We start from the raw sequence: 27,017 nt of genomic DNA, 5'->3' as shown, positions 1-27,017 counted from the left end.
GTGTCCAGTACCATGCGACCTATCAAAGCCGTAGAGGTGCTGTCCAAACCATCAGATTGCAGTTGACTACCAGAAGTCGACGCAGAGGTCCCGGACGCCCGTGAACGCGGATCCGGTCGTTTTGACAAGGCCTCAATAACAGTTTGGCCGATTTCCGTGACAGCTTTGATTGCTTGGGCAATGGGCATCGCTCGCACGCAGGTTGCCATCGCGCGAAGGACGTCTGTGTCCTGTGCGATGTGATAGATGTCCGAGAATAGGGACTTTTCTTCCTTGGGGGTATCCCCGCGCCTGGTACGCAGATATAACTGTTCATGCGCCAGCCAGTTCGATGTTGACATGAGACTTCGTACATAAACAAGATCACTCTGGAGGATATCATGATCTAACGGCGTTATCAGTCACCACTGCAACCTCCGGATCTTCCGCAGTCAGTGCAGGTCTCACTCACCGCGAAGATGCTCCCGGCTGGTCAACCCTTTCAGAGACAGGATGATCTTGCTCGTGGCAATCTTCCACCAGTGGCAGATTACTCCCCAGGATCTGGACATGAAAGAGCCTGTGCATTGCCAGAACTCTGCAGAACAACTAATAGGGGATAGGCACAGCCGGAGCAGCTGGAAAAGGAGCCACCGTGCCCGTCTGCAGGCCTCACATATCCACCATGCTTGGAGTGACTTGTAGGGACTGTAGTGAACCAACGCAGGTAACACAGATGTGGATGCCAGAAAAAGAAGCAGGACACCGACGAGGACCGTGCTCAAGACGGCAATGTCGGGTCCGAGCACCCATAGGTAGCCCATAATTCCGATGAGAAATAAGATGAGAGCCACCTGCAACAAACATGGGAGGAGGCCAACGATGAACTCCACCTTCCACTTGTTAAGGGCGTCCCGACGGAGCTGCCACGTCCGAACCTTCTGCTGTGTGGTTCGCAGTCCCGATTGCTCCGCGTGAAAGTTCAGCCATTGGTTGACAGCCAGAGCGATTGACGCAGCGCCGAGGCTGAAGACCAGAGACGCGAACCACAGGGTAGCGATCCATCGAGGTGCAGGAGGCGCAGAGGGGAAGGGCGACGAAGAGCTCGTGGGTGCGATGTCGGGGTTGCTAGACGTATTACCGAGCTGCTCCGAAATGCGCTCGAGGATGACCGTGTTGAAGTCAGGCGGTGGCAGCAGAACAGCATAATATGCTCCAACGAAGGCAGTGAGGACGGCGGAGAACAGGCCCGCCTACAGGTAGATCAACAATCACTCGCCACATTGACAAATGCATGGACACGACTTACGAAGACGAGAAGTGTATTGATTTCGTTCCGCCATCGTTCTATACGCTCCTTTTCGTACGACCAAACCTCTTTCGCTAGCACCGGCCACGCGTCTTCTTGCTTTTGCGGGTCCAGCGGTTTCAGGTACTTCTCGAATACTTTGACCAAGACAGTTTCATCCAGCACGGCCGGCGGTATTTGCGTCGAGTCCAGCGGCTTCATGAACTTCTCGAATACTTTCTCCAAGACAGTTGCATCCATCACGGCCGGCGATGTTTGCGGCTCCCGCGGCATCATAAACTTCCCGAGTACGTTGGTCAAAACAGTCTCCATTTCCGACGCCGTTATTGGATCCTTCGCCGAGTAGTCTGGCGACTCAAGCGCCGTTCCATTGGCATCTAGCACCTCATCCAGGCCGTTCTGACGTACATTCAAGTTAGACCTTGGCACGCAGCTAAGAGATCACCGGCCACGCTCACCTCATTTGGAGCTGCATGTGTGATGTCATGGGGCGACGAGGAGGCTCTGGCAGTGCCCGTGCCGACCGGGTCGGATTCCTGTGTATACAGGTCAGTGATCCTGTTTGCCGTTCAATTCTGCTTAAACTCACAGATGACTCGGATTCAGAACCGCCGTTTTCGCTGGAGCTCGTTCGGCGGATGGAAAGTTTTGGTGACAACGCCGCGTTGGGGTCGGGAGTGTTTGTGTTCTCTCCGGGAACCGACTGCACCGGCGACCCCTGCATTCCACAAATACAACAAATACAATCAGCTTTCATGTTGTAGCAGAGAGGAACGACGTGCGCACCTCGGGTGCGCTCATGACAGCGTCCGAGGGTAATCAGTCTAGCGCAGAGAGATGGATGTGGGCGGAGAGAGCGAGAGGGCGTGGCAGGGCGGAAGACAGTCACGTATGGCAGACCAACCTCACGTAGCTCAGGGTGGGGACACACGACGACTCGGAGCTGTCCACAGAAGCGCACTGAGGATGCGTCTGCACGTTGACGGCACGGGAACGTATGCCACCGAATTTGAGTCTGTGGTACGCTGATGGACAGAAACGCCACTCAGTGTCGAGTCGGCAAGGGTCCGGAAGTTCGCAGTGACATGGGAGGGAAGGTACATGCCATTGATTGCGATAACATCATGACCCCGTTACGTGGTATCCGGTTCCGGCAGCAACGTTGTACCTACACGGAAACCATGAGCAGACCAAGGCGTACGACAGCTTATGCGTGGTCCTCGTCAACGCGCAACAAATACTGAGTCGCTGCATGCGCACCATCCCTCCGCGAGATGAACGGTAAACATCGACGAGAGCCCGCTAGAGTCTGGCTGAAACTGCCTAATTTAGCGGCCCCTTTCCCGCCGAGACGGGTCTGGTATAGAAGCTGTCAGGCGTGCCATATGTACGTTGACCTCGCAAGCGCACAAGACACTATGTATCCACAATGGGGCATTTGAACACCGGCTACTAGAGCGGTAACGCTTAGTTCACTGGGCTGACTGGCCCACCCCGAGAGAACGCGCAGAACTCGCCAGTCTCCCGTCCAATACGTCGGGCGGCGCAGTAGGCCTGCGCGGCGGGGTATCACTAGCACTGGTCCGTCGGCGAGGAATGAGACAGCCGCGTGCCTGTCGGGACAGCCCCTTCACAGCGACGGTTATGCCCACGGCGCATATTCGAAGCAACGTATGCTGATTGAACACGAAGGCAGTGTGTAGCATTCGAAATAGCTCACCGCGATGTCCAGTGCTGTCGCTTCAGTGCGTACAGTGAGCAGCTGGCATACCCTGGCACGAACCTTGCCATGAGGCTTCTGTGGTGCGTGTCGTCCGCTTTGGACGTTTGTTCCCAAATCGTGAGCACTTCCGAGTTCAAACGTTCTTCGGACGACGCACCGCTGGGGTCCTGGAAAACAGAAGGTATCTTAATAATGCAATCCGTTGGACAGCACCTTTGCAAATTTCGCAGGCGGCTCACATACGGAGTACGGCTGCTCAATCGCTCGCTGAGAGATTGCGGACGTGAGCGGGAAATCAACACTGTGTCAGGGGCCACTCACATCGAACAAGGAAACTGTTGTCTTTCTTTTGTTCACCAATTGAACCCCGAGTGTGGCCGGAGGTCGTGTCTGCGCCCGTCCACTTATTGAGTCCGTAAGTAGTGATTAGGTGGATAGAAATGAACAGCGACAGCGGGAGTTTCACCTCCATACACAGGCCCACCTGATGATATCGCCCTCTGCACTCAATTTGCCATTGATAGGAGCACTCCAGTTGAACCAGCAAACTCCAAGCTCACTATTAGTACGCACATTACAGCGTGCATACAACCTTGGAACGTTACGTTGCCCATGATGAGCGAAGCACCCCAGAAATCAACATCAGCGAGCCCCCCGGGAGGGCTCGTCGCTGACGAGCCCTGTGCAGACCTTCTCGTGGTCCGGGGGGTAAGTAACCCTCTCAAGGGCGAAACGAACATGCACTTTAAGGTCTGTCGCCGTTGTTAAACGCGTAGACCAGGATATCGCCTGAGAGCGTCATCCGAGGAAACCGAGGCCAATCCACCCTCTTTCCTCCTAACACCCAGAGTGTTAGAGTACTTCTAGGTACTACGAGACTCAACGTGCCATAAAATACACGAAGTCAGAAAGAAAAATGTACCTGACGACCACGCTCACTGGTCCGATGGCCCACCCTACACTGAGCGCCCCTAGACTGAGCTAGCGCTGACCCGTCGGGCACGGCGCCAAAATTAAAGTTCCGGCCACCACCAAAACAACCTCAAACACAAGTGCCACCTGTGGCTGCACCCCTAAAACAAAGAACTCGACTGATATCGTCCGAAAAGAATGGATTGGAACTGAGTCCTCCTCTCTGCGATGCCGCCCTCCCAAGTGCTCCACCCTGGTTGCAAAACTCTCCTTTACCCACTATCATGTTAATGAGCGTCTAAAAAGAAAAATGCATACATCAGTGTCTCCATGATAACGTAACAGCGGATCTTCCCAACCGGCTATAATGTCATAAGTAAACGCTCAGCCCTCTGTTAAAAACTGGCCTCTCATCAGGGGACAAGAATCCCAGATAGCAGCGATGACACCCACCACCCCAACTAAACCTCCGCATCGACGATACAAACACTCCTCGAGATGGCCAAGAATACCAAAGCGCCCGATCCATGGACCCCCACAGTCCTAGATCTCAATGCGCCAACGCCCTCGCCACCAGCACATTGCCTCCCCATCCTCCACCCTTCGCACAACGCGTCGAATCCCTTGACGATTGAAGTGGATGGAATCCCTGAACGAAATGGTGCAACCTGGACGTGGACAGTGAAGAAACGCCCACTCTCCCAAATCGAGGCCGGCCAACCGGTCGTGCTCATTACCGGAGGATCACGTTCTGGAACCGGCCTCATCGAAGCAGTATCTGAGCTCCGGAGACACTGGATCACGTGGTCCCTCGCCGGATCACCGGGGATCTACGGGATCAGAGCTCCAACGTCATGGTCGAGACTCGCCGGTCGCGACAGAACAATCCATACAACCCTATACCACCTCTTACCGCCCCTACCACCCCCACACCTCTCTCTCACCTCGAACATGCTCATCCGCGAGAGCAACGAAAGCCCTTACGAATTTGAATCCGACGAGGAAGAGGAGGCAGAACCCTAACCGAGAGGCGGCATGGCAGGCACCGAATACGAGATTCTGAGGAACAATCACCGTAGTCTCGATCACTGTAACTACACGTCCCGCCCGCAGTAAGCTACTACATCCGGTCGATCATATTCGATATAGGGCGCCTCGCCCACTCTCAACACAGCACACGCGCGTAACTAGGAAACATCCCTACAAGTGCCACTGAAACAGTATCCTCGAATCCTATATCACGACGCGCGCCATCCCACGCACCGGGGACGGTAAAAAGAAAGAAGGTAATACGCTGCACTCAATAAGACGGACGGTGAAAGAAATCGTGAACGCACCAATACCTCTCGAGCACATAACTCTCCGAGCCCAATCTCGCTACCAATAGCGCCGGAACGAACACGGATCGAGCCAGTGCGACGCGAACGGTCGAAAGGCCGAAGCTCGCGGCGAAAAATTTAGATCCGCGACCCCTTGCTCGCTAGATCGGACAACTGCACCGCCATGCTAACAGATTAGCCGACCCGACATGCGCGCCATCCCTGGACATGGTAGCCCCGAACGTGAGACCAATGTGGCACAAAGGCCCCACAATCCCCGCCGGCAAGAAGCCGCGTCCACTTTGGGACACCTGCCAAATATTCATTGCCAATTTCGATTAACAGGCGCTAAACACTCCCAACACCGCAGAATATACCTCGAGGTCAGGGTGCGTACGAAAACCTAAGCCGCCCTCCACCACTCAATCCCAATGATTTCAATGCCTTACACACTCCCAACTCACTCACCCCGAGAAAAGAACGATAAACTCGGAAATCCACGCCAACTCTTCCTAAACAGAGAAACATAGACCTAGCCACCTACCAAAATCTGGCCGCACCCGCCTGTCCGCCATGTCGTACGCCCGATGACAAGCGCGAGAAGAAAATCACACAAAATTGAAATCCACGACTGCTACAACGTGAGCTGGAAGCTCACGTCCATCAGAACGAACGCAAACGACAACGCACAGCCCGGTGCAGTGGACCCATCGACAGCTCTTACCTCATCCTTGGCCATGAGGATAAAAGGAGGCCTGAGGCTGCGCTATCCACATCCAATAGATATCTTGCTATCCTCTGTCTCCTGCCCAGCATGAACCAGAACAAATCCGCCTCCAACGATGGGACCGATTCGCCTCCTCGTCTCGTCAGGACTAGTTCGCCGCCCGGCAGACGCCAGACATCTCTCCCTGCCCGCTCCCCGCCCTCACGCCTCACCGGAGCCAGCTCCGCCGCCTCTCCTGCCGGTAACCCCTGGGTCTCCCCCCGAGCGATCTCCCCCGTGGAACGCACTGGGCTCTCTTACGCTGCTATGGCGGCAAGGCCTCTGTCACCTTCGCTCCCGGCCCCGAACCAAGTGCCGGCTACCGCCTGCGACAACCTCGAGACCGAGAACGCCACCGCCGCCACTGCAGTCGACGCGAATTCCGCAAAGGATGACAATGGGCCCGCGTCAGTAGAAGTAGCAGCAGTTGAGGGAGGCAACGACGAAGAGGTCGTCGTTAAAAGTAAGCAGACTCATCTTTACAAAGCGCTCCCATCCCTGACTCCTACCGCAAGCCGAAGAAGCGGAGACCATGCTAGACACCTCCCGCACGAGGTCCGGAAAGAAATTGACGGCCTCTAAACAGAAAGCCAAAAAGCAGAGGGCCAAAAAGAGCGCGGCGGTAACCGGCAAGGCAAAACTGTCGGTGGGCGAAGGACACCCGGCTGCCACCTCCTCTACAGCCGCCACCTCCGCCGCCATCGTGCCAGCGCCCGAGGCCGCAGACCCACCGACGACCACGACACGGGCGGTCAGCGACACGCGCAAGCGCCGCCGTGTCTCTACCGACGTAGACGGGACAACAGCGCAGACCAGCGCCATACCTCGCATCCAGGACCCAGTCGTCGCTCCAACGCTCCCTGTGACACCCACCCAACGCGCCGGCGCTGCGGTGATCTCGATCTCGTCTTCACCGATCATTGATGACCTCCACGACCCACCAGCGGCTACGACGTCCGACATGGAGATAGACGACGTCGTCATGCTCGAAGGCGACGAAATCCCGCTCTCCACGGGGCAAATCCGTATGTTCTATGGCTTGCACCCTACCTACACCGCTGATGAGTACCGTCCTCGTCCCATCTTCGCTGCACCGGGATGTCTATCAGGACCTGGCGTCCCCGGTGCACAACCACCGCGCGTGCGTCAAGCTCCGGGCGCAACCTATATGGTCCAACGCTTTCTGGAGGAGCAATCGCAGCAGGAGACGAGTCCGTACGTCTTGGTCCGCGAGGACTTCGCAGGAGGAAACATTGAGGGTACGTCGCACGACGATGCACCACCTATGACCAATACTAACATACGGACGTCTAACAAGACTTATACACTCCGGCGACATCCCCGCGTCTCGCCTACGCCAAAATACCGGTTGGACCGCCTCCCTCTCGGGAACCGTCAGCTGCGTTCAACCTCAGCGCCGACATGAACCCCTTCCTCGGCAGACAGGGAGACCCGCTCTCCCCAGCGCTCTACACGCCCAAGGTTCACGACGCGCCTTTCTCCTCTCTTGATAAAGGAAAGGCCCCGCAACGTAATGCGACGGCCGGACCGTCGAACGCATCCCGAGACGTTGATCCCGCTACGTACCAGCGCCCTCCTCCTATCGTCCCGCCCACTTTTTCCCACCCACACCCGGTACACTACGCCCCTGGCCCTTTCCCTAACTTCCCACCTGCGCCTGTCACGCCTATTTTCCCCACTGAGCCTACCATACATCACTTCCTTCCCATCCCGCCCGCTGAGCCCGCTATTCCCGCCGAACCCGCCTTCCCGACGGGTCCTATCGCGCCGCTTCCACAGGCGCACGGTTTCTCCGCCCCAGGCGCGATGACGCGGCCCCCGCCTGGCGGATGGCTACCGCTCCAAGGCGATGATTTCTTCTGGCCTTACGGAAACATGGAGCCGAGCCAACTAGCTGTATGGACGACTGATCCCGAGCCATGCGTTCTCCTCCACTTCCTGGGCCGCAGCGGGAACGACCCCGGGAACCACGGACGCGTCACCATGGCGCATACGATCCTTAGGAAAGTCTACGACATCCGATCTGCCTCGATCACGCAGCCCATCGCTGCGAACCCCCAACCTGCACCGAATGCGTACCCAACTTTCTACCGCGTCAGTGACATAACAATTCCGCAGCGCGACGCTCTACTCCGAGACCAGTGGATCTCCACAACGGACGGCACCATCGGCATAATTGCAGCCCCCCATGAGCCTCCTACGTTCATGGGAGGATTCCGCTATCCGGGACGACTGGCGCGCACGTCTTCGAACGAGGACATCGCAAGAGGCTTCCAAGACGGCTTCGAGTCTGAGGACCTCGGGCCATACATCACCGCGCTCATCACCGCCGACATCAGGTCCGGCGGCAGATGGCGGCACCTGTCCGTCGACGACGCACGCCGCCTCGTACTCCAATCCATACGCGTCCGACAAATCCGGCTACGTGAAGGACAAGACGAGGAACCGATCGCGCTGCTCTACGTCGAATCCCCCACTGCTGACGCTGCGGAGTGGATCAACTTCCGGGACCGCGTACGCGGGCATGTCTACGGTGGACCGTACGCAGGCCCTCCCGAGCTCATCGAAGATACGTTCTTCTGCATGTATTGTCACTCATCCGACCACCCTACAGTCGCCTGCACCCTGCCGTCCACGCCTGGATGGCACGGCCCCTCCATCGCTGAAGCTCGCGAGTCCCTCACGAGAGACCGCCGAGGACAAGGCAACGGACAGAACGGAAGAGGAGGTCGTGGTGGTCGTGGTGGACGAGGCGGTCGCGGCGGCAGAGCACGGGGAAATGGCTCTCGCGGTCGTCGTAACGGTATGAACTAGTCGGACGCTATACATATGTGATCGCCCTAGATGTACCCTGTATCTGATAACAAGTACTCTCGCAACAAATATACGTCCTCTTTCGCGTATCCTCGACATGTTAAAAACATCTCGACAACCCTCCTCTCATGACTCAGATACAACCCAAATACGAATCACAGGATAGGAAACTCTCATAAACTCATCTCACTAACCACACGACACCCGGGAACGAAGCCCACACTTACTGACTGCGAACGCAGGACAGGAAAGCTTCCAAACCGCCGTGCCGTTCCTCTTACAGCGAGTGGGCACTATTTAGACTTGCCCCAGGCTGAGAAGCCGAAGCTGCCGAGGCAGCGTGTCCCCTGAGGGAACCAGGAGTGTTCCCCGCACCCGACAGATCGTTGTAGTCGGAATGTGTAGCGCAACGGTGAACAACATAAATCTAACCAACCATACGGACGATCTCACAACAACTGGCTTACCTCTCCTCCATCAGAGAGAGCTCAACGCGTCCCCCGCCCACGCTGGTCTCGATGATCAGATGGAGGAACCTGGAGACGGGGCTGCCCCTCTGCACTCCCTGACACAACCGGTTGCAGGACCAAGGCCTAGGGGCCGACGACATCCAAGGGAAACCCCCTTAACACCGGCAAAGCAGACTCCTGCTAAAACATCAGGACGGAAAACAAAAGCAGGCATACACGTTTGCTCGCTCAACATAAACGGGCGTGGAGGCATGACAGGCCCCCAGAACCAGAAATGGAATGAAATCAATCAACTCCTAAGAGAAGATAGAATTGGCATACTGTGCCTACAAGAGACACACCTAAACGACTCTGACGTCCAGAACATAGAAAATATCTACGGAAGGAGGATCACGATACATAACTCAAGTTCAACCTCTGCAACGTCCTCCCAAGGTGTTGCAACAATACTAAACCGCGAACTAGTAGACACCGCGGGTACTCAGTTCACGGAGATCATTCCCGGGAGAGCAACGCTACTCAGGACTCACTGGCACGCAAACAAACACCTCACGATAATGAATGTCTATGCGCCCAACCCCCCGCAAGACAACGCCGCTTTCTGGCAACAATTGCTGCAGATGGTGGAAAATGGAAAGCTCTGCAAACCCGACCTCTTGGTCGGAGATTTCAATATCGTAGAAGAAGCAATTGACAGAATCCCTGCGAAGGAAGACTCACCCACGGCAGTACAAAACCTAAGATCCTTACTACGTTGTCTCAACCTATTTGACGGATGGAGACTATCCGAACCCTCAAAAAAGGACTTCACCTTCCCACAGAGGGGTAGCGCATCGAGATCAAGACTTGACAGAATATATGCGACAAACGAACTAATCATGTCTTCACAAGAATGGTCCATTAAGACGACGGGAGTACAAACTGATCACAGGCTGATCTGTGCACACCTAAGCACCCGATCAGCGCCCTATATCGGACGAGGCAGATGGAACCTCCCCTCACATCTCCTAGATGACGATGAGTTTAAGAAATCAGCTGCTGAACTCGGCACAGCAACAATCAAACTGATGAAATCCACCACGCACCTAGATGGCAATGACTTCCCCAGCCCAATCCAAATTCTGCACTCGCGTTTTAAAAACGACCTTAGGGAGCTAGCGAAACGGGTCCAAAAGGAACGGTCTCCTAAGATAAGGTCTGAGATTAACCGCCTATCTATGCACCTAAAGGAAATAGAAGCTCACCCGGAATACGCTGTATCCGTCTCGATGCAAGCAGACTCAGCAGTCATACATAACCGAATACTAGCACTGGAACGGAAGCGACACAAGACGGCGAAACTCACTACCACAGCGCGGTACGTAATCAATGCAGAACGCGTCACCAAGTACTGGTCCGCGATAAACCGAGAACGAAAACCAAGGGACCTTATGTATCTCCTCCAAGTGCCTCAATCGGACCCTCCCTCCTATGAAACTAGGTCAGACAAAATGGCGGAGCTAACGAAGACCTACCACGAGCAAATACAACATCTCGACCCCCCGGGTTCTCCAGAATGAATCAAGAACACGCGATCTCAACTGTGCTCAACTCCCTGGACTCTAGTCTCGACTACACGGACCTAGAGACCCTCTCATCAGACGTCGACACAGATGAAATAAAAAACGCACTCCGTCTCGCCCAATCAGGGAGAGCAACAGGGTTGGACGGGATCCCCTACGAGTTCTGGTCAACCTTCATGCGCAACGCCGGAGAAGGAGCGTTCAACAGCCTTGAATACCTCCAAATTGTTTTCGGTGATATAGAGTCCTTCGGAGTGAATCCTGCCGGCGGCTTCGCCGACGGATGGTTATGTCCGCTCTATAAAAAAGGTGATCGCCAAGATATCAGCAACTACAGACCCATCACCCTCCTAAACACGGATTACAAAATATACACGAGAATACTCACATCTCGCCTCGGGCAAGTCGCCGAGAAGCTGATCCACCCCGACCAAGCCGGCTTTGTACCAGGAAGACACATTGAAGATCAAACGCAAACCTGTCGCGTCCTTGTAGACTACGCCGAGAACCTAGAAGAAGATGGAGTCATCATAGCCCTTGATCAGGAAAAGGCGTATGATAAAATCGACCATACATACCTTTGGCGCACGCTGGAAGCTTTCCATCTACCGCGACGCTTCATCAACAAAATAAAGGCACTATACAAACATGCACGCACGAAAGCTATTGTGAACGGTGAAATTAGCTCCTTCTTCAGTGTAATAAGGGGCGTCCGACAGGGTGACCCTCTCTCCTGCCTCCTATTTGACATCGCGATCGAGCCGCTGGCAGTGGCCCTACGTCGCTCATCGCTAATGGGCTTCCGCATACCTGGAGCCACCAACAAATTAATAACAAAACTGTTTGCCGACGACACCTCCACCTTCTTATCAAAACAGGACCGCTGGGAAGACCTCTGGCAAATCCTTGAGACATGGTGTAACGCCTCCCGTGCAAAATTCAATAACGGCAAAACGGAAGTAGTACCAGTAGGATCTGAAACTTACCAAGAAGCAGTAGTAAGAACACGTCTCCTAAACCCAGAAGATCCGTCCGCCGTCCACATCCCTCAACATGTGCGGATCGCCGCTGACGGCGAACCGGTTAGAGTCCTAGGAGCATGGATAGGAAACAAAGTTGACCAAGTAAGCGTATGGACGCCGGCTCTCACGAAAATAAAGAACTTCCTCGACAGATGGGGAAAATGCAGACCGTCCATGATCGGCAAACGTCATATAGTCCAAATGGGACCGGGAGGAATATCGCAATACCTGTCGGTAGTCCAAGGAATGCCTAAATCAATCGAGGTAGAACTGACCAAAATAATCCGTACCTTCATGTGGGGCAACAACAATGTCCCACAAATAAACCTCGCAACCTTGCACAGACCTATAACAGAAGGCGGCCTCGGTCTCCTGGACATTGAATCAAGAAACGAAGCGATAAACCTAATGTGGCTTAAACGATACCTAGACCTGGGCCCGAATCGACCTACCTGGGCCTTTGCAATGGACGCCATCATAAATAAATATGCCACAAGAGACGCAGGAGAGATCCGACCGAAAGCGCAAATCAATACTTTCCTTCAAAGCTGGCGCCCCTCACACGGAGGACAGTCTTCCATGCCCCAATATATTAAGACCATGTTATCGACGGCAAAGAAATACGGAACCCACCTAGAGGCTCTGAAAGTAGACACTTCGCTCAAGAAGCAACTCCCAACGTGGTACCACATTGGAGCAACGACGGCCCTACGACGACTAAACAACACGAAAGTCAGCGATTGCCTACGCGATAATCATGGTGTCATAACCGTTGCCGACCTCTTGCACTCCACGCGATCAACATGCGGATCGACCCCGCCGCAACAAAAACAGAACTGGGGGAGGACCTATGTGACTGCCCCGAATGCTCAAATTCAAGGGCAGCAGGATGCAGACACCCAGAGAAATGTAGGCTAGCCGCTTTCCGCATACTGAGCGAAATTTTACCGAAGTGGAACCCGCTCTCCATAGAGTACAAAGACGGCCTATCCTTAACAACGAGGCGGTCTCTTCGTAACGATAACGCAAACACGAATGAAGGAGACACCCTCACCTTCAACCCCTCAATCACCGCCAGAGGCGGTATATCTGAAACTTTCCGCGTCTTCGTGGAATCTAGCACAATGCGCGATCCCCCTTCACACCGTAAACGCCCAGGACTTGAAGTAGTTAGCGAGTCCACGCTTGTCTACATCTTCAGAGCCCTGCCAGAGAACAACGCCGGAGAAAGAGAAGCTGCGACTCCCGGCAAATATATCGCTTTCTTCGGAGAAAACGATCACAGAAATGCATCGATGCCTGTGTCCAAAGACCCCGTCTCCCACAGTTCGGCACCAGGAGAAATCATTGCCGCGTTGCATGCAGTAGCACAGACCCCGCTCGACGCACCACTTCGCATCCTGAGCACAAATGACATACTCACATCCATGATTATAACCAAATCGCCGGAATGGGAAGACCACGGTTGGATAGACGTATCGCAGGCAAGGCACACACGCGTCCTTCTCAACAGACTTCGCCAACGATGCGCCGTCACGTCCCTAGGAAAGATAGTCAGACCGGAGGACCGAAAAACACTTGATAAAGCGAGACAATCCGCCTCCTCAAACCGATCGCTGGATCTCTTCCCCCTCATCCCTCCCCCAACGCTCACTGAGCACCCGAGGTTTGACATCACAGGAGCAAAACTCCCCGCTCTCACTCAAGCGCTAGCATACAAAGGGATCATAGCATGGAGGAACACGCCCCCAAGACGAGTTACATCTACGAACCTTGACACCATCCGCAACAGGACACCTGAAGACACTATAGCAAACAAAACAATATGGCTCAGCACGAGACATAAAGACTTCAGCAGATCTTTCGCAACATTCTTGTGGAAATGCATCCACGGGGCGCTGCGATGTGGAAGCTACTGGTTGGCAATCCCCGGCCTCGAGCACCGCGCCCAATGTAGCTTCTGTGGAATGACAGAATCAATAACACATATACTGTTCGAATGCACAGCAACAGGCCAACGCGAAATATGGCAAATAATCACCGGCCTATGGCTGAAAAAAGGCTTACCATGGCCAGACATGACGACTGTAGACGTTCACACCCTAGGACTGAAAACCTGGACAGATGAAAGAAATAGAGTCAGACCGGGTGCAACTCGATTATGGCGAATTATGATCTCGGAGGCGACTCACCTCATATGGAAACTACGCTGTGACAGAGTAATTGGCCACCAAAATGAAGAAAGCTGGGAACACAGTCCCCTGCACGTGCGATGCAAACTCGCCTATGTACTGAACAGCCGCCTTGCTATAGACGTTGAGGCCACAAGAAAGCGATACGGCAAACAGGCGCTGTCTCACGACCTAGTCCTAGCCACATGGAACGCCGTCATTTATGATGAACTAGCGCTCCCGGATGATTGGACGAAGTGCAAAGGTTTTTTAGTGGGTAGTTCCCCGATCCTACGCGTTGATATAGATCCGGGTTGATGAGTCCCACACTGGCTGTTTAGCCGTGCGTAAATTGCATTTTTTTCCGTGGACTGCACTTACGGGTAACACCGTACGCAAGCTGGGCGACCGGGGCGGACCAATTGTCTGTTGCCGGCGTCTGTAAAAGCCCTCCAAAAAAAAAAAAAAAAAAAAAAAAAAAAAACAGCGACAGCGGGCGCTCGATGTCCCGCTCGCTCGGACCTGAAGGGCCTCATTGGAGTCTGGCACGAACCTGTGCAAGATTTCGAAAGAGGAAAGGCAGCGGACTCTCTACTTACGTGCGTGGTCGGATGAAATACACGTACCGCGAGGTAAGGATAGATTCGAGGCGTCTGTCACACAGTGGTCAGGCGAGATTCTTGACCTACTGGAATGATGTGCGAGTTTGCTGCGAAACTGGTCACCGCAATCGTCAGGTAGGCTGCTCCGATCGCGAGGACGACGGCGTCGACCACCCAGCCTCCACGCTCGAGGTGAGAGAGGCGATATCGCGGACGCGGGACCGCGGTGCTGGTTCTGACACCGTGACGGTCACAAAGAGCTTGCAAAGAGCCTGACCGCGAATTGGCGCTCGTACCCCGCACGCGCCGCGGCTCCGTCCTCCTCACGCAGTGACCAGCCTTTGTTCTCGCCCTCGACAGAGCTGACCACTTAATTTCTTCGTGTCTGGGATATGCGACGGTGTCTCCTAGTCAACACGATTGCTGGAACTCGATGACAGATGCTATTACTGGAGCCGGCCTTACTGCCGAATGCACTACGATGAGGCTCCCATCCTCCTCCTCCCCTTGGTCTGCCAGGTCGACGCCGACCTCTTGCTTCCCTCATCTCTTGTCCCTCGAACGGTTTCCGCGCTTCAAGCGGCGCAGACCCGGTGGCGATATGTTTCTTAAGACAGCGGGCCGCGCTCGACGCAAACCCGGACGGGTACGAGGAGAGCTCATTTCTGGGAGCGTGAGTCGCGGTTTCGCTTCTTCCATGTGCTTTCTAATGACCGAGAACGTATAATTCTAGCCAAAGTCGCTGAATCGCCCCAACGGATGCCGATGAGACAGCACGGAGCCCGAATCTGTCGTGACAGGACTCGAAAACCTATAAGGACCGTCGGACGGACACTTTGACGCAGAGCAGCCCTTGGTTGCACCTCTTATCATGCGGCTCTCAGTGCTCACCGTGGTACCCTCTCTGTAGGCGGTATTTGGTACGCGGCGTCAATGAAGAATCGTCGTTCCAGTCGCCGTGACTGTCCGCTGCTCAGCATCCGGTATGCAACGCCTCCCTAAGATCACTGACACATCCACACTCTTGTCGATCTACTGCTGACGTTCAACTTGCGCTCAGGATCGTCTTCTTCAGGCTCCGCATAGCGAAGTTTAGAAGATATGCGGATCCCTCATACGCTAAGGAACTCAGAGACGGCGACCAGCGGGTCATCCACAAGTCGAAGCTGTGCATCGCATACCGCCGCGGTTTACAACCATAACAATAGGTGCGTCTATTTCCGCGAACGTACTCTACACCGGGTATACATTCTGAGATGGCTCATCGCGGTGGCATGCAAAGCGATCATCTCGTATTGACGGGAGCGTACAGGTATTTTTACTACCTCTATGATAGGATAATCGAGGGCCCTTGCACAATCATCGAGCGAGACTCCTGCCGTGCACCTCTCCATCCCAATCCATTCGCGCTCGTCGCTCCTCACGCCTTGCGCCATAGCTTTACCGGCGACCCTATTCCCATTCCTGCATTCGAGCTCGTCGCTCCTCACGCCTTGCGCCATAGCTTTACCGGCGACCCTATTCCCATTCCTGCATTCGAGGTGAACAGCCTCGAGACGGCGTACTCGCGCACCGACGTTCCATCTCTGGACTGGCATTGTCCTGAGGGACAGATCTGTGACGCGCTGCCCGCCGCAGTAGACCGGCTTGGTGATTTGTGCGGGCCCCTTTCTCAGTCGCTCGCGCAAATCCCATACCCGGCTACACTTCTGTGCTCATATGCAACCATCTCGTGCAATGTCTTGAACGTGTTAACGTACCGTACTGTCATTCTCAACGGGTAATGGTGAATGTTCAAACACCAATGTATTGGCTTCGAGCCGTGCTTGTCTCTTGTGTCGACGAATGGTACTGTCGGCTGGTTGGGGCCGAGCCGCGGAGGTAGCATCCGCGAAGCGCCTCTAAGATTACGTCTGTACCAGTCGTCTGCAGCTTCGCCCCTCCTCGCTCCTTGTGAGAGGGCGCGTCTGCGTTGTGCTCGACCACGCATCACCCCTCGCAGACCGCCAACGGGGGACCCGTTTAGTGTGCTGGGATCTTCGTACAGCGTGTATGTGGGCGTGGGCATACGAAGGACATGGCCGCTGGCCGCGACCCGCCACGGGGAATGCAGTGGAAGGTCGAGGGCTGGACCCCGGTGACTGGAGTGACACGCGATGATGTGAGTTGCATTGTTCGCCTTCTCCTCGCGCCGTGCTCATAGATCTATAGCTCCAGTAAATTGATAGACCCTGTAGGCGTTGCTACGAGCCTGAGCGTTGGACGGCCCGTCGCCGACTTCCGTGGACAACAACGCGCATACATGGGCCTGGTTTGCTGGACGTGACCGTCCTCGCGTCGTGTGCGCGACGCATCCTTTCCAGAATTCACTGGCACTGGGAGGCAGCTGGGAGTCGCCCTGCCCGAGCCTGCGAGGAAGACAAGCGTGAGATCGGGAGTGGTACCGGGGCAAGGAGCGCCGCTGCAGGGGACGATCGCCCTCTTCCCACACAGACGCGTAGGCATCCCTGCTCCGCAACATCTCCACATCTCACCCCTAGTGCCCATTTCGGATTCGTCGTTCCTCGACATGCTCGACTCTCAGTACTCGCGGCAACTTGAACAACCGCATGCCGATCTTCCTCAGTGCGCTCCTATCTGGAGGCCCAGTGTTCCTTGCGTCCCGCTCGTATGGCTTCGCTTTTGTTGTCGAGGGCAATGGTCTCGGTTCGCACGCTCCTTCCGGCCTCGACACTGCCTGTCCGCTTGTTGGCGACAAGGGGGCGTCCATCCCGGATTGTGACCGTGTCCCCTACTTATTCAGGTTCGTGGTAACTATCTTCTCCGCTAAACAACGTCCTGATGGATCATGGCATGCGCAGCGGGATCGGAGATATGTATATCGACGGACATTGTCGGCAATATTCTTATGCGCGGTACGGACTTTAACATGGTCGGCTTCGTGGGCCACACCAGGTTCGTTCTTCTCGCTCGGGATGCAGACAATGATGATCTCAGGGCCGTCCCGCCTGCCTCTCATCCAGGTCCGCTCCTAGACATCTCGCGACTCTTTCCTGACCCACTCGAACACTTGTTACAATGGCCCAGAAGACCTCTACGCAGCCCAGCTGATATACCTCGCAGGCCGTGGCACCCGTGTTCGATCCCGCCGATTGGCAAAGGACCTAATACTGCGGCCCTCCGAGATACTATCATCATTTGGGTCCCGCTTAACACTTGTTTCTGAAGCAGCGAGTGTAGATCGTTCGCGCGTGTGGCTGGTGAAAGCTTTCCTAAGACCACTTCACGGTAGCACCCACCGAACTGTGGTCGGTTTCTCCATTTCGGTCATCGGGCGCGTCGTCACGGCTGCTCCGGAACCTGCATACACTGCATAGCCCACTACAGCTGTGAGTCACCTCGTGACGCGTACCTGCAATAGTCTAGTGCGTTAGTGCGTCCGTCCTGACGTATACTACCCTCAGTTCACTGATGCATCTTTTCAGTAAGTAGCCCATCCGTGACCTCGCTCAAGGGATGACCATCCGACAGTGCTGTCAGACGGATGGTGGTTGTTTATCAAGAGACTGGCCTTCAACCTGACCTTTTGAAGGCTCGGTTGCGATCCAGGTACTACGCGCTCATCGGTAGCCCCGCCTGCTCGTCCCATTGACGTGTCCAATTCGATGCTTAGAGGCGACTGCGCTAAGCCGTGCATACGACAATGACGGTCTACGTCAAGCGCCTCTTTTCGCGAAGTACCGTGTTTGTCGCCATGCTCAGCTCCATGTGCTTCGGGTCGTCATTAACGAGGACGACGACCTCCACCGTGTCCGTGGAGATCATCCGGAAGATCTGCAGGACCATATATGGTTACAGAGCCGGTGCAGGTGAGCAGCTCCGACATGATTTAGATGGGGTGCCGTGTTGACGTGACCCTCGCAGCACCTCACCTTCATCGAACCACAAGGTACTCCGAGTCAATCGTACACTTACTAGTAGTATGTGTGCTAGTCCCGTGCCCTCGATTCGACAAGCGCCGCTCGCCATGCTCATGCGCCGTCCGCGTCATCAACATTCAACACGACAAAGCCCGGGTGTCATCAGACGGTCCGTTTTCGAAAACTGCGGCCAGGCGTTGATATAGAAGGAGGCGGTCAATCATGACCAAAGACTGAGTGCGGTCGCGCTTGCTTTACGTCAGATGCGGTCGATATCCATCGGGGTGTCACGTCCGCGCACGACTGGCGGACCTGTTTGACATACATGCCTATGACAGCTACAGTCGTCGTCTGCCTCGTCTACCTGACTTTTGAGGTGAGCCAGTGTACCGGGTGAGCGCATTGTTGAAATATCGGCCGGTGGCGCTCGATTTAGATATCGGTTTCGCTCAGGTCGTCTTCGCCTGGATGTAGATGCTACGCTACGAGGCTATCGTTCGCATTCACTGCATCTCATCCACTGTTGGAACGTACACCCATCCAACACCGACCTTCACGCTACATTCGCGTTGGGATTCCTAATCGCCGTTCGCATCGCGCTTGACCTGGTCTTATGCGCAGCTGGGCGCGCACGGAGACGGGCCTGGACAGGAGATGTCGGTCTCCGAGCCTGCCTCTCTTTCGCGCTGGCTGGTCCTGCGTGGAGCGTGTGCAACGATTACGCGGAAGACACGACAGCATCAATGTCTAGTGAGTTGGTCGCGTGTTCTACGACTATGCTGGTGCTCGAGGAGATAAGATAGGACATGACGAAGATGGGCATTGGCCAGGTATGTGGGTCCGCATGTTCTTCGTCATGCACGGGAGTCTTGTGTTGGTTTCGCGACCGCACAGTGCGAGTTGTAGCACACCCCTTGATTTGTAGATGTCCAAGCCAACTGGTGCGACGCATGCCGTGTAGAGATGCGATGCACTACATACCGAATTGAATGCGGCCCTGGCCCGCGTGTTCCCTTCCTCTGTTCAGAACCCTGCGCAGCCACGATCCCACGTCTATGTGGTCCACCTTGATTATCGATAAGTGTTCATTTGACAGGCTCAAGGTTCAGATACGCCTGCCTCGCGCGCTCACCGGAATCAGGCGCAGGAGGCCGGGCCTCTGTCCGAATTTCTCTACACTCGCCGCTGACTGAGTGTGTGTAATGTGAGTAGCACTTTGCAAAGGTTTCAACGGTGTTTACTCGAAGCAAAAGACCGCTCCTGACATCGTGTATTTGTGTTCGATGCTTCTATACGTGCCGGTGAGCGCTACGTAGTATCGATGCCAATATATAGATCTCCTGTCATTGCCTTCACTGCCCCTGTGCTCTCCCTTTGCCCCCCTTCGACTCTCCGCAGCGCGCACCAAGAACTATCTCAAGGCCTCGTCAGGTACGATCTCGCTTTCGGCAACGAGAATATCCTTACTGATCTGAGTCACCGTGCTTTGTTCACAGTGTCGTGAGCCTAGACGGTAAACAACTCGCGAATCGACGACCTGGACGACGCATCTTGGCTTTCCTGATAGCTGGTATACACAGTGGAAATCAGGTAGTGCGCTATCACATTATGCTTGCTTCTGGAGAGCCGCGGTCTGAGACGATGCTATCAGGAGCGTGTGTCCATCGTCGCGGTTGTCGCCGCACACGTGCACGAAGCTTTAAGACTGCGTGGTCACGTCGCCGTAGCGCACATCCAATCTGAACGGAATGGACAGAGTCGAGTCGATGTAAGTGTCGCTGTCCGGATGCGGTACCATAGTTTACACATGTGGCATATAGCACAGCCGCAACGTCTGAGGGCTCCTCTCAAGGTCTTTCGATCTCGCGGCTTCCTGTGGAGGTCTGTGAACGGATCATCGACCACATAGCTACGGGATGGAATATCGGTTACACAAGGGGTGATCCACATCTGACCACTCTCATATCGTGCGCACTCGTATGTCAAGACTGGTACTACCTGACGTGGTATCATCTGCGTCAACGCATTCATCTGCGAGACCGGAAGGACGTCCTATCTCTCTCCAAGACACTTCGCGAAAGACCGCGTCTCCGTGAGGTCGTTCAACAGGTTGTTATATCGGGTGCATCACCCGGGGAACGTCGACCGATCGGGCACCTAGGGACGTTTGCCGCCATGCTCGCGGGCAAGGCCCCTAGGTTGTCGCGGATCACCATTGAAGATGCGGAGTGGACCATCGGCTCGGTCCGAACGGAGGACATCGGCTACCTAGCTGCGTTCAGCTGCATTAACACTCTATTCATCATCAATCTCACCTTGTCGAGTGTCACCCAGCTGTCCCGCCTCGTTTCAGCACTCCCGAGGCTTAGAGACTTATGGTGCTTCAATGTCAGTTGCTTGCAGAAACAGCAAGTCTCCCCGGTCTCTCTCCCACTGAACTGCGCAAATATGGAGGCTCTCGATGTGCGATGGGTTGCACCAGCAGTCGAAGACCTCTTCGTGCAGATCAGTCGGGCTTCCCGAGTGCGCGATCTCGTTCTTGGGGTGGACAGCGACTCGGAGTTGGATCCTCCCTCGGCAGCCAGCAGAAGCCAGACTGTGCTGGATACGAGTTCCACATCTGCAGAAGTGGTTACGCTCCATCTCTATCCCAGTATTCCTGTTCGTGATGGTACAATGGAAGCCACAGTCGGAAAGTCGTCTCAGTTATCTCTCGAGCCACTTGGCTGATTGTTGTGTTCCTACAGAGCGACACTACAACCTTTCACACTACGACCATCTGTGGAGGTTGGAGATATGGCTGTGCCACCCCTTCGCCGCATGGCCCTGGATCCCACATATCCTGTCTCGCATCACCTCGAAACACTTCCAGGCTATGTCTGTCATGTTCCTGCTTCGGACAGACCACATTGTCGATGACTTGGATGTTATGCTGACGACGATGCAGCAAGATGATGTACTGGCGCGATTGGACAGTATCCTGCAGGAGAAACACTTCTCCAGTAACGTTGCGTCGCGCGGCATCTGTCTAGGCATTCGCCAAGGTAACAATACTTGGGAATCTGGCTATGAGCATATTGGAACGAGTTCGGCATTACGAGATCTATGCAATCGGTGGGATGATCTCGTTTGGCAGAAGATGCCACGCTCGCATGCACGAGGTATATTAAGGTACGTAGTACCGGGGACTTGGTCAAATTGCGGAGAAGGCTGAAGTACTCTTTATAGCACTGTGCACAACTTCCAAAAACTCCGCAGTTGGAGGCAGTACGTGCGACGCAAGTGGAGACAGTACATGCGAGGTATACATACTAGCCTGCCAGCTACACAGATAAATGCCGGAGAGGCGCAACCCAAGGATCGAGATGACGAGGGCGCCCGAGGTGACACGGATTGACATCCTTGCAACCGTGCATCCTCACCCGTACCGTCGTGTGGAACCCGTGAGTACAGAACCATCACTCTCAATGTCGCTTTGCTAATTGGTAGCACGATCTCAAGGTACCGAATGTCCTCCTTAACCTCAGCAATGCGAGTCGAGATGCTGCTTGTGTCGGGGAACACATTCACATCCACTCATGATCATATGTAGCATTTCTTTTCCGGTTCTGTAGAAGCGGAGAGGCGGTATTGATGTTGTGTGCTCGAGACACATTCGAGCGTTATGTAACGAGGTTCCGTTGATGCTGAATGCAGCCAACTGTATTCGGACACCGCGCGTATCAAATGGACACTCATGTCTCGCCATAGTCGACCCGCTTCATGACCGCTACGAGCAGCTTGATACATGACATTGAGTAATAAATGGGTGGGTATTGGCAACGGACGGTGCATCAGTGAATAATGCGCAATCACTGACGCTGTCAGAGGCTGCCCGAAGCCGAAGGGAGTGGTATGGTCCTGTGTTTACAAAATACGGGGGCGTGCGCGCAGACATCACAATGGCGGGGGCACAAACGTCACTGCGAGGAACGGGGATCACACCTCAATTGGCGTCTGGACAGCCTTCGTTGTGAGCTGCTCCATACCTCCGGGACAAGACGTCGTCTACTCGGACCTACGAGTCGGACATCGCCTTCCGTTTTGAGTACAAGGGGCCTGTCGCAAACGACGCGTCGGGTCCCTATGAGGTACTTCATAACGGAGAGTGATATTAACAGCCAGAATGACGAATCAAGATGCGAAACATACCACGCTTTTCGGACCTCCTCGATCGACGACTCGCCTTGAGCCGGGATATGTAATCTGCGGGTTCTGCGCAGCCTCGCGTTCGATTCGAGATGGCTGACATCCAGTCATCGTGGCCAGGAGGGTACTGATGGGGTTGATCTCTGATGACGACGCCTGCACAGTAGACAACCGGGAATTGCGCACACTAAAGGATGATCAGACAAAATTGCATGTATACTGAACGATACGGCAGCCTGCGCGAGTAGGACTACAAGGGAGCAAATACTTACGCGCTACGACTGCATGTGTCCAACGATGGGGACATCAAACATCGCGGCATTGTGCGCTATCAACGAATTGGACTCACCACAAGTACCAGATACTGTTCATCCCCGGGACCGACACCGAGTACGCCCGCCGTGGGGACCGGGTCAGCTGTATGCACCGGTCTTGGAGGCGCGGGTGTATACCGTGATTCTACAGAGACGCAGTGGGACACGCCGCGAGTCGGCGATCGCGATGAAGATTAGACGCGTCATGCGAGTGAGCTGGCAGCGACCTCTGTGTGCATGAAGGCATCTTCGATTAGTATGATTCACGAACAGAGCGCGTTCGTCGCACTCCGTGTGAATCGGTGGGCCGCCGTGGATGACGAGCATGCAGGCAGTCGGGAGGAACGTGGTTGAATACTCGCAGCCTATGTTGTGGTACCAGTGGAACGGTTGTATCGGAGTGATGGCCGGGCAATACTACGCTCGATCGCGCGCGGGGCTCGGCGGACTGAGGCGGAATCCGCTTCGTCACAGTGTCTCTTGATCGACACTTTGCCTCGAATGACGGACGTCCCTATCGACCCGCCGCCGATCAGCCGATGTTAATACGCATTTGAGCTGAGTGCATGCTCTGTGAAACGAAGTCTCGTGAGAGTCGACAAAGCAGCGGATGCTTATGGCGATACCGGCCACGAGAAGAGTAGAGAGTGAGTCAGATCTGAAGGCGAGGCTTGATTCTGGACAACCTACTTACCAGTAGCACATCTCCGGTTTTGAGCTAGCTTTGCTGGCACGTAGCCTTACCTGTCTCATGTCCCGGCTCATGTTATCGTCCGTTGCGCGTTACAGAGGCGCGGTACTCACCCGTAATCACTGCCCTGGCCGACCACTACCACTTGAAGGACAACGAGCGAAGACACGCATGCGGCTTCGCCCACGGTACTCGACAATCAACAGGAGGGTTACTCCAGCAAAGAACCTGACAATGCTTACTTCAGGTAGTCGAGAGACTCGTAAGTGAGTATGCTCACAGCAAGCCGAATGGGCAGGAGCGCACAGAGATACGAGGTGGCACGCCGGTGGGACTGATGTCGTTCAGCAGTCGACATTCCTGGGAGGGCGGGTACGAGGACTGGCCAGGGATGAAGGCTAACGTAGCGGGAGGTCTTCAAGTTATATCCATGAGCGGGGCCAGAGGAAGCGTACGCAGGTATGCGTAGAGTATTGGCGAGTAGCCGGGGAGGAGTGCAGCAGAGGCGGGGCTCTTGAGGTGGGTGCCATTGGGAGGCTACGTGGACGGCGACTGCCAGCGTAGCACGGCGAGGAGAAGAAGATGCGCGATAGTTCGAACGTTCTCGCTGAGGGTCAAGTACTGTACTGTCATCAGTGGAGGGGAACGACGGCCTGCGACGCGCCCAAGACGCGCCTCGGACGATTGTCGGAGACGGCGGACCCTCGACGAGCTCTGGCAGTTGGCGCCGGGCAACATTGCCATCCACCACTCCCCGACCCTCAATCGACATCGCAACTTGTTGAGCTGCACACGCATCTCCCGAGTCGCACGAAGCACGCCGCCGCCACAAGAACACGGGCGCATGACGGGCGGGACGCTGGGCTCAGCTGACGTCTGCCTCGGGGTCGTCCTGGACATCGCATACCGCCTTGGACTTCAAGCCGCCCCGTCTTCGTGCGCATACACACTGATGGAATCCCCATTAGGCGGTCCGATTCAAGGAGTCGGATGACGTCGTCTGAGCTCCCACCGCCTGTGACTCTGAGGCCTCCTGCCGGCGGTACGTCCTGTCTCGGTTGTCTACAGTTCCCGGCTTCCTGCTCCGTTACAGATCCCTTTGGATGTATATACTCACTTCACGCTCTATCCACAATGTCAACTCATCCGCGAGCGCTGCCCAGCATCCGCCTCCTCGACTGAACTGGCTTCACGCTCGACAGTCGCGTCAAGTGGTACCGCGTCGAAGGTGATTCCCTTCCGCCAGGATTCCAGGCATGAGTACATGGAGGAAGAGAGTTCCAGAGGAGACGGGAAGGCTGCGACTCGCTGCATGCGAGGCTCATGAGAGCGGGAGTGGTGATGACTGAGGGACGAGACTACGGTATGTCCTATACCTCACTTGTCTACGCAGATGCTGGTGCAGCAGTGACCGACGCACGTCCGTCGGCCCGGCGCGACGTACGAGTGTTGCTATCCCAAGGGTAGCATAGAAGACTGCAGATAGTGTTGTCTAGTGGACGCGGCGGCACATGTTGTAACGGCCCCGCGAAGTATGTTCGGAACTCACAATATGATTCTTTTCCCCTTCAACCCGCTCTTGCTTGTCGCAAATTGCTCGACGGGACGACGGAACATGGTGCGTTACATTGACATGCGATAGTTCAACAAGATTTCCAAACAGACGTACGGGAGGTGGTTTGCAATAGTACGGAACGAACTATGTAGTACGCAGCACGATACGAACAACGGACAGCATCACCTCACTCATGGAAGGTCCAGGAAATCTGGTGTGCGAATACAGGTGCATCGTAGACATTCAGTAAGCCCGTGTGTATCGAAACGCCCAGACCATAGCTTATCAAAACGTCACGAACAGCTGCATCCGAGTCGAGAACAAGTGCATACATACGAGAAAACACCCCATCGCGGTCGAAGACATCGTTCTGCACCGAGAAATTTGTCTATCATCGGTCACGGTTCGTAAAAAATCGACCCACACTGCCCGCTTGCAATGGACATCGACGTCAGCATTCGGCGACGATGACCTATCCAGCAACGCACGACGTACACCTCGACACCTGCATCCTACGACCTCCGAATCAGCAGTTGTTCTGATTCCCGCTGCCCAGCTCGCAGTGCGACTCGGACGGTTGCGTGAGTGTGTCGTCCGGTGCAGCTAACACCTCCTGACTTGGACGCGCGTCGCCGCCTTGACGTTCATCCGCCTGCTCGATTGCGCCTGCGAGTCCGCCCCGACGACCTTCGTCCGCGGATGTTCCTGTCTCTGCGACTCCGCGTGCGACATCGGAGTCGTTTGCACGCGGTTCGGTAGCATCTAGTGGCTGCGAGTGCTCGGTCTGGGCTGCATCCGACCCTTGCGACGATCCGTTGAGCATCGTAGCGGTCTCCGGCGTGACTCCGCTGACGGCTGTTGCTGCGGTGCACGTCGCATTGGGGGCATCGGGTGCTGAGTTCGAGCCAACTCCTACGGGCTGCATCTCGATGTCCGGCTTCTGCGCCGTGGATCCCTCGAGTCTGTGTACTGCGTCAACGCTAGAACAAGCTCCGAGTCGTCAGCGGCGGTCGAGTGCAGTATGAGATTCACTGCTTACAGGGGCTGAGTGATAGATCGCGTCGGACTGTCCGTTCGCAGCTCCGGTGGGTCCTGCTCTTCCTCAGCTTCCGATGTAGGCTCTGGGTCAGCCGCCTGCGGGAAGTCGACGCATCGATCGCCTTCGTTCTGGGGCTCATCTGGAGCGCATTCGAGCCATCCTTTCGAGTCCCCATGATGTCGTTCTAGGCGCTGTTGTGTCCACTTCACGTACCATTGCAAGTCAACGCTGAACCCTTGGACCGTCCCTGGTGGCGTCCACTCATCGCATCCCAGCAGCCACTGGAGTCGCCGCTCGATGTGATTTGTCGACATCATGACGTTCCGGCGAATCTCAGTCGTACTCAAGGATCCATAGATGTCCCCGAAGGCCATGCGACACAATACCCAATCAAGTCTGTATATGGCCGCGGGAGAGAGGTGTTGCACAGCGTCTCGCATCTCCTTGCGGCGGAGGGTAGCCAAGTACTCGTCAAATCGGCGGAGCATGTTGGCCAGGTAAGCTCCCCTCGACGGCTCGGCTGGCAATGTGTGCCCGTTTTTGACGGACAACATGCATATGGCCACAACGGTTGTTATGATTTGAATGGTGGATACAGGGTCGCGGTGTGCGTATACCGTCGTGAGTGCAGTCTGCATGC

The 27,017-nt window shown here is 55.2% G+C and overlaps 9 protein-coding genes across 9 annotated transcripts; 7 read left to right on the top strand and 2 right to left on the bottom strand.

The window, feature by feature from the left end:
* Positions 1 to 704: 704 nt before the first annotated feature.
* B0H18DRAFT_827358 (uncharacterized protein) lies at positions 705 to 1,387 on the bottom strand (the record flags this gene model as incomplete). Its single annotated transcript, XM_048039358.1, has 2 exons — positions 705 to 1,232; positions 1,289 to 1,387. Coding segments are annotated over 2 exons (627 nt in total), but the record flags the coding sequence as incomplete, so codon positions are not given.
* Positions 1,388 to 4,421: 3,034 nt separating this feature from the next.
* On the top strand, positions 4,422 to 4,946 carry B0H18DRAFT_954902 (uncharacterized protein; the record flags this gene model as incomplete). Its single annotated transcript, XM_048042299.1, has 1 exon — positions 4,422 to 4,946. One exon carries the CDS (start codon positions 4,422 to 4,424, stop codon positions 4,944 to 4,946), a length of 525 nt encoding a protein of 174 aa, XP_047893388.1.
* Positions 4,947 to 6,056: 1,110 nt separating this feature from the next.
* Positions 6,057 to 8,838, top strand: B0H18DRAFT_1119168 (uncharacterized protein; the record flags this gene model as incomplete). Its single annotated transcript, XM_048033910.1, has 4 exons — positions 6,057 to 6,471; positions 6,524 to 7,267; positions 7,327 to 8,543; positions 8,644 to 8,838. The coding sequence occupies 4 exons, from the start codon at positions 6,057 to 6,059 to the stop codon at positions 8,836 to 8,838; spliced, it is 2,571 nt and encodes an 856-aa protein (XP_047893387.1).
* Positions 8,839 to 9,597: 759 nt separating this feature from the next.
* Positions 9,598 to 10,539, top strand: B0H18DRAFT_819287 (Endonuclease/exonuclease/phosphatase; the record flags this gene model as incomplete). Its single annotated transcript, XM_048039283.1, has 1 exon — positions 9,598 to 10,539. A coding segment is annotated over one exon (942 nt), but the record flags the coding sequence as incomplete, so codon positions are not given.
* A 2,653-nt stretch (positions 10,540 to 13,192) lies between these two features.
* Positions 13,193 to 14,386, top strand: B0H18DRAFT_876813 (uncharacterized protein; the record flags this gene model as incomplete). Its single annotated transcript, XM_048040515.1, has 1 exon — positions 13,193 to 14,386. One exon carries the CDS (start codon positions 13,193 to 13,195, stop codon positions 14,384 to 14,386), a length of 1,194 nt encoding a protein of 397 aa, XP_047893385.1.
* A 5,668-nt stretch (positions 14,387 to 20,054) lies between these two features.
* B0H18DRAFT_359947 (uncharacterized protein) lies at positions 20,055 to 21,849 on the top strand. Its single transcript, XM_048037752.1, has 4 exons — positions 20,055 to 20,358; positions 20,411 to 21,278; positions 21,338 to 21,761; positions 21,819 to 21,849. Exons 1-3 carry the CDS (start codon positions 20,339 to 20,341, stop codon positions 21,524 to 21,526), a joined length of 1,077 nt encoding a protein of 358 aa, XP_047893384.1. The 5' UTR covers positions 20,055 to 20,338; the 3' UTR covers positions 21,527 to 21,761; positions 21,819 to 21,849.
* A 1,568-nt stretch (positions 21,850 to 23,417) lies between these two features.
* Positions 23,418 to 24,483, top strand: B0H18DRAFT_1007432 (uncharacterized protein; the record flags this gene model as incomplete). The annotated part of the gene is made up of 5 exons (XM_048028732.1): positions 23,418 to 23,423; positions 23,793 to 23,826; positions 23,884 to 23,993; positions 24,070 to 24,204; positions 24,243 to 24,483. 5 exons carry the CDS (start codon positions 23,418 to 23,420, stop codon positions 24,345 to 24,347), a joined length of 390 nt encoding a protein of 129 aa, XP_047893383.1. The 3' UTR covers positions 24,348 to 24,483.
* A 290-nt stretch (positions 24,484 to 24,773) lies between these two features.
* B0H18DRAFT_1007427 (uncharacterized protein) lies at positions 24,774 to 25,355 on the top strand (the record flags this gene model as incomplete). The annotated part of the gene is made up of 2 exons (XM_048028731.1): positions 24,774 to 24,825; positions 24,947 to 25,355. 2 exons carry the CDS (start codon positions 24,774 to 24,776, stop codon positions 25,108 to 25,110), a joined length of 216 nt encoding a protein of 71 aa, XP_047893382.1. The 3' UTR covers positions 25,111 to 25,355.
* A 29-nt stretch (positions 25,356 to 25,384) lies between these two features.
* Positions 25,385 to 26,366, bottom strand: B0H18DRAFT_1007426 (uncharacterized protein). The gene is made up of 3 exons (XM_048028730.1): positions 25,827 to 26,366; positions 25,763 to 25,770; positions 25,385 to 25,708 (listed from the first exon to the last, which is right to left on the bottom strand). Exon 1 carries the CDS (start codon positions 26,261 to 26,263, stop codon positions 25,865 to 25,867), a length of 399 nt encoding a protein of 132 aa, XP_047893381.1. The 5' UTR covers positions 26,264 to 26,366; the 3' UTR covers positions 25,385 to 25,708; positions 25,763 to 25,770; positions 25,827 to 25,864.
* Between the last annotated feature and the right edge of the window lie 651 nt (positions 26,367 to 27,017).

The sequence above is a fragment of the Fomitopsis serialis genome, assembly GCF_022376445.1.
Source record: "Fomitopsis serialis strain Sig1Antser10 chromosome Unknown B0H18scaffold_33, whole genome shotgun sequence".
NCBI lineage: Eukaryota > Fungi > Basidiomycota > Agaricomycetes > Polyporales > Fomitopsidaceae > Fomitopsis > Fomitopsis serialis.
The sequence above is the reverse complement of the archived record's forward strand: the minus strand, read 5'-3'. Positions and strand labels throughout refer to the sequence as shown.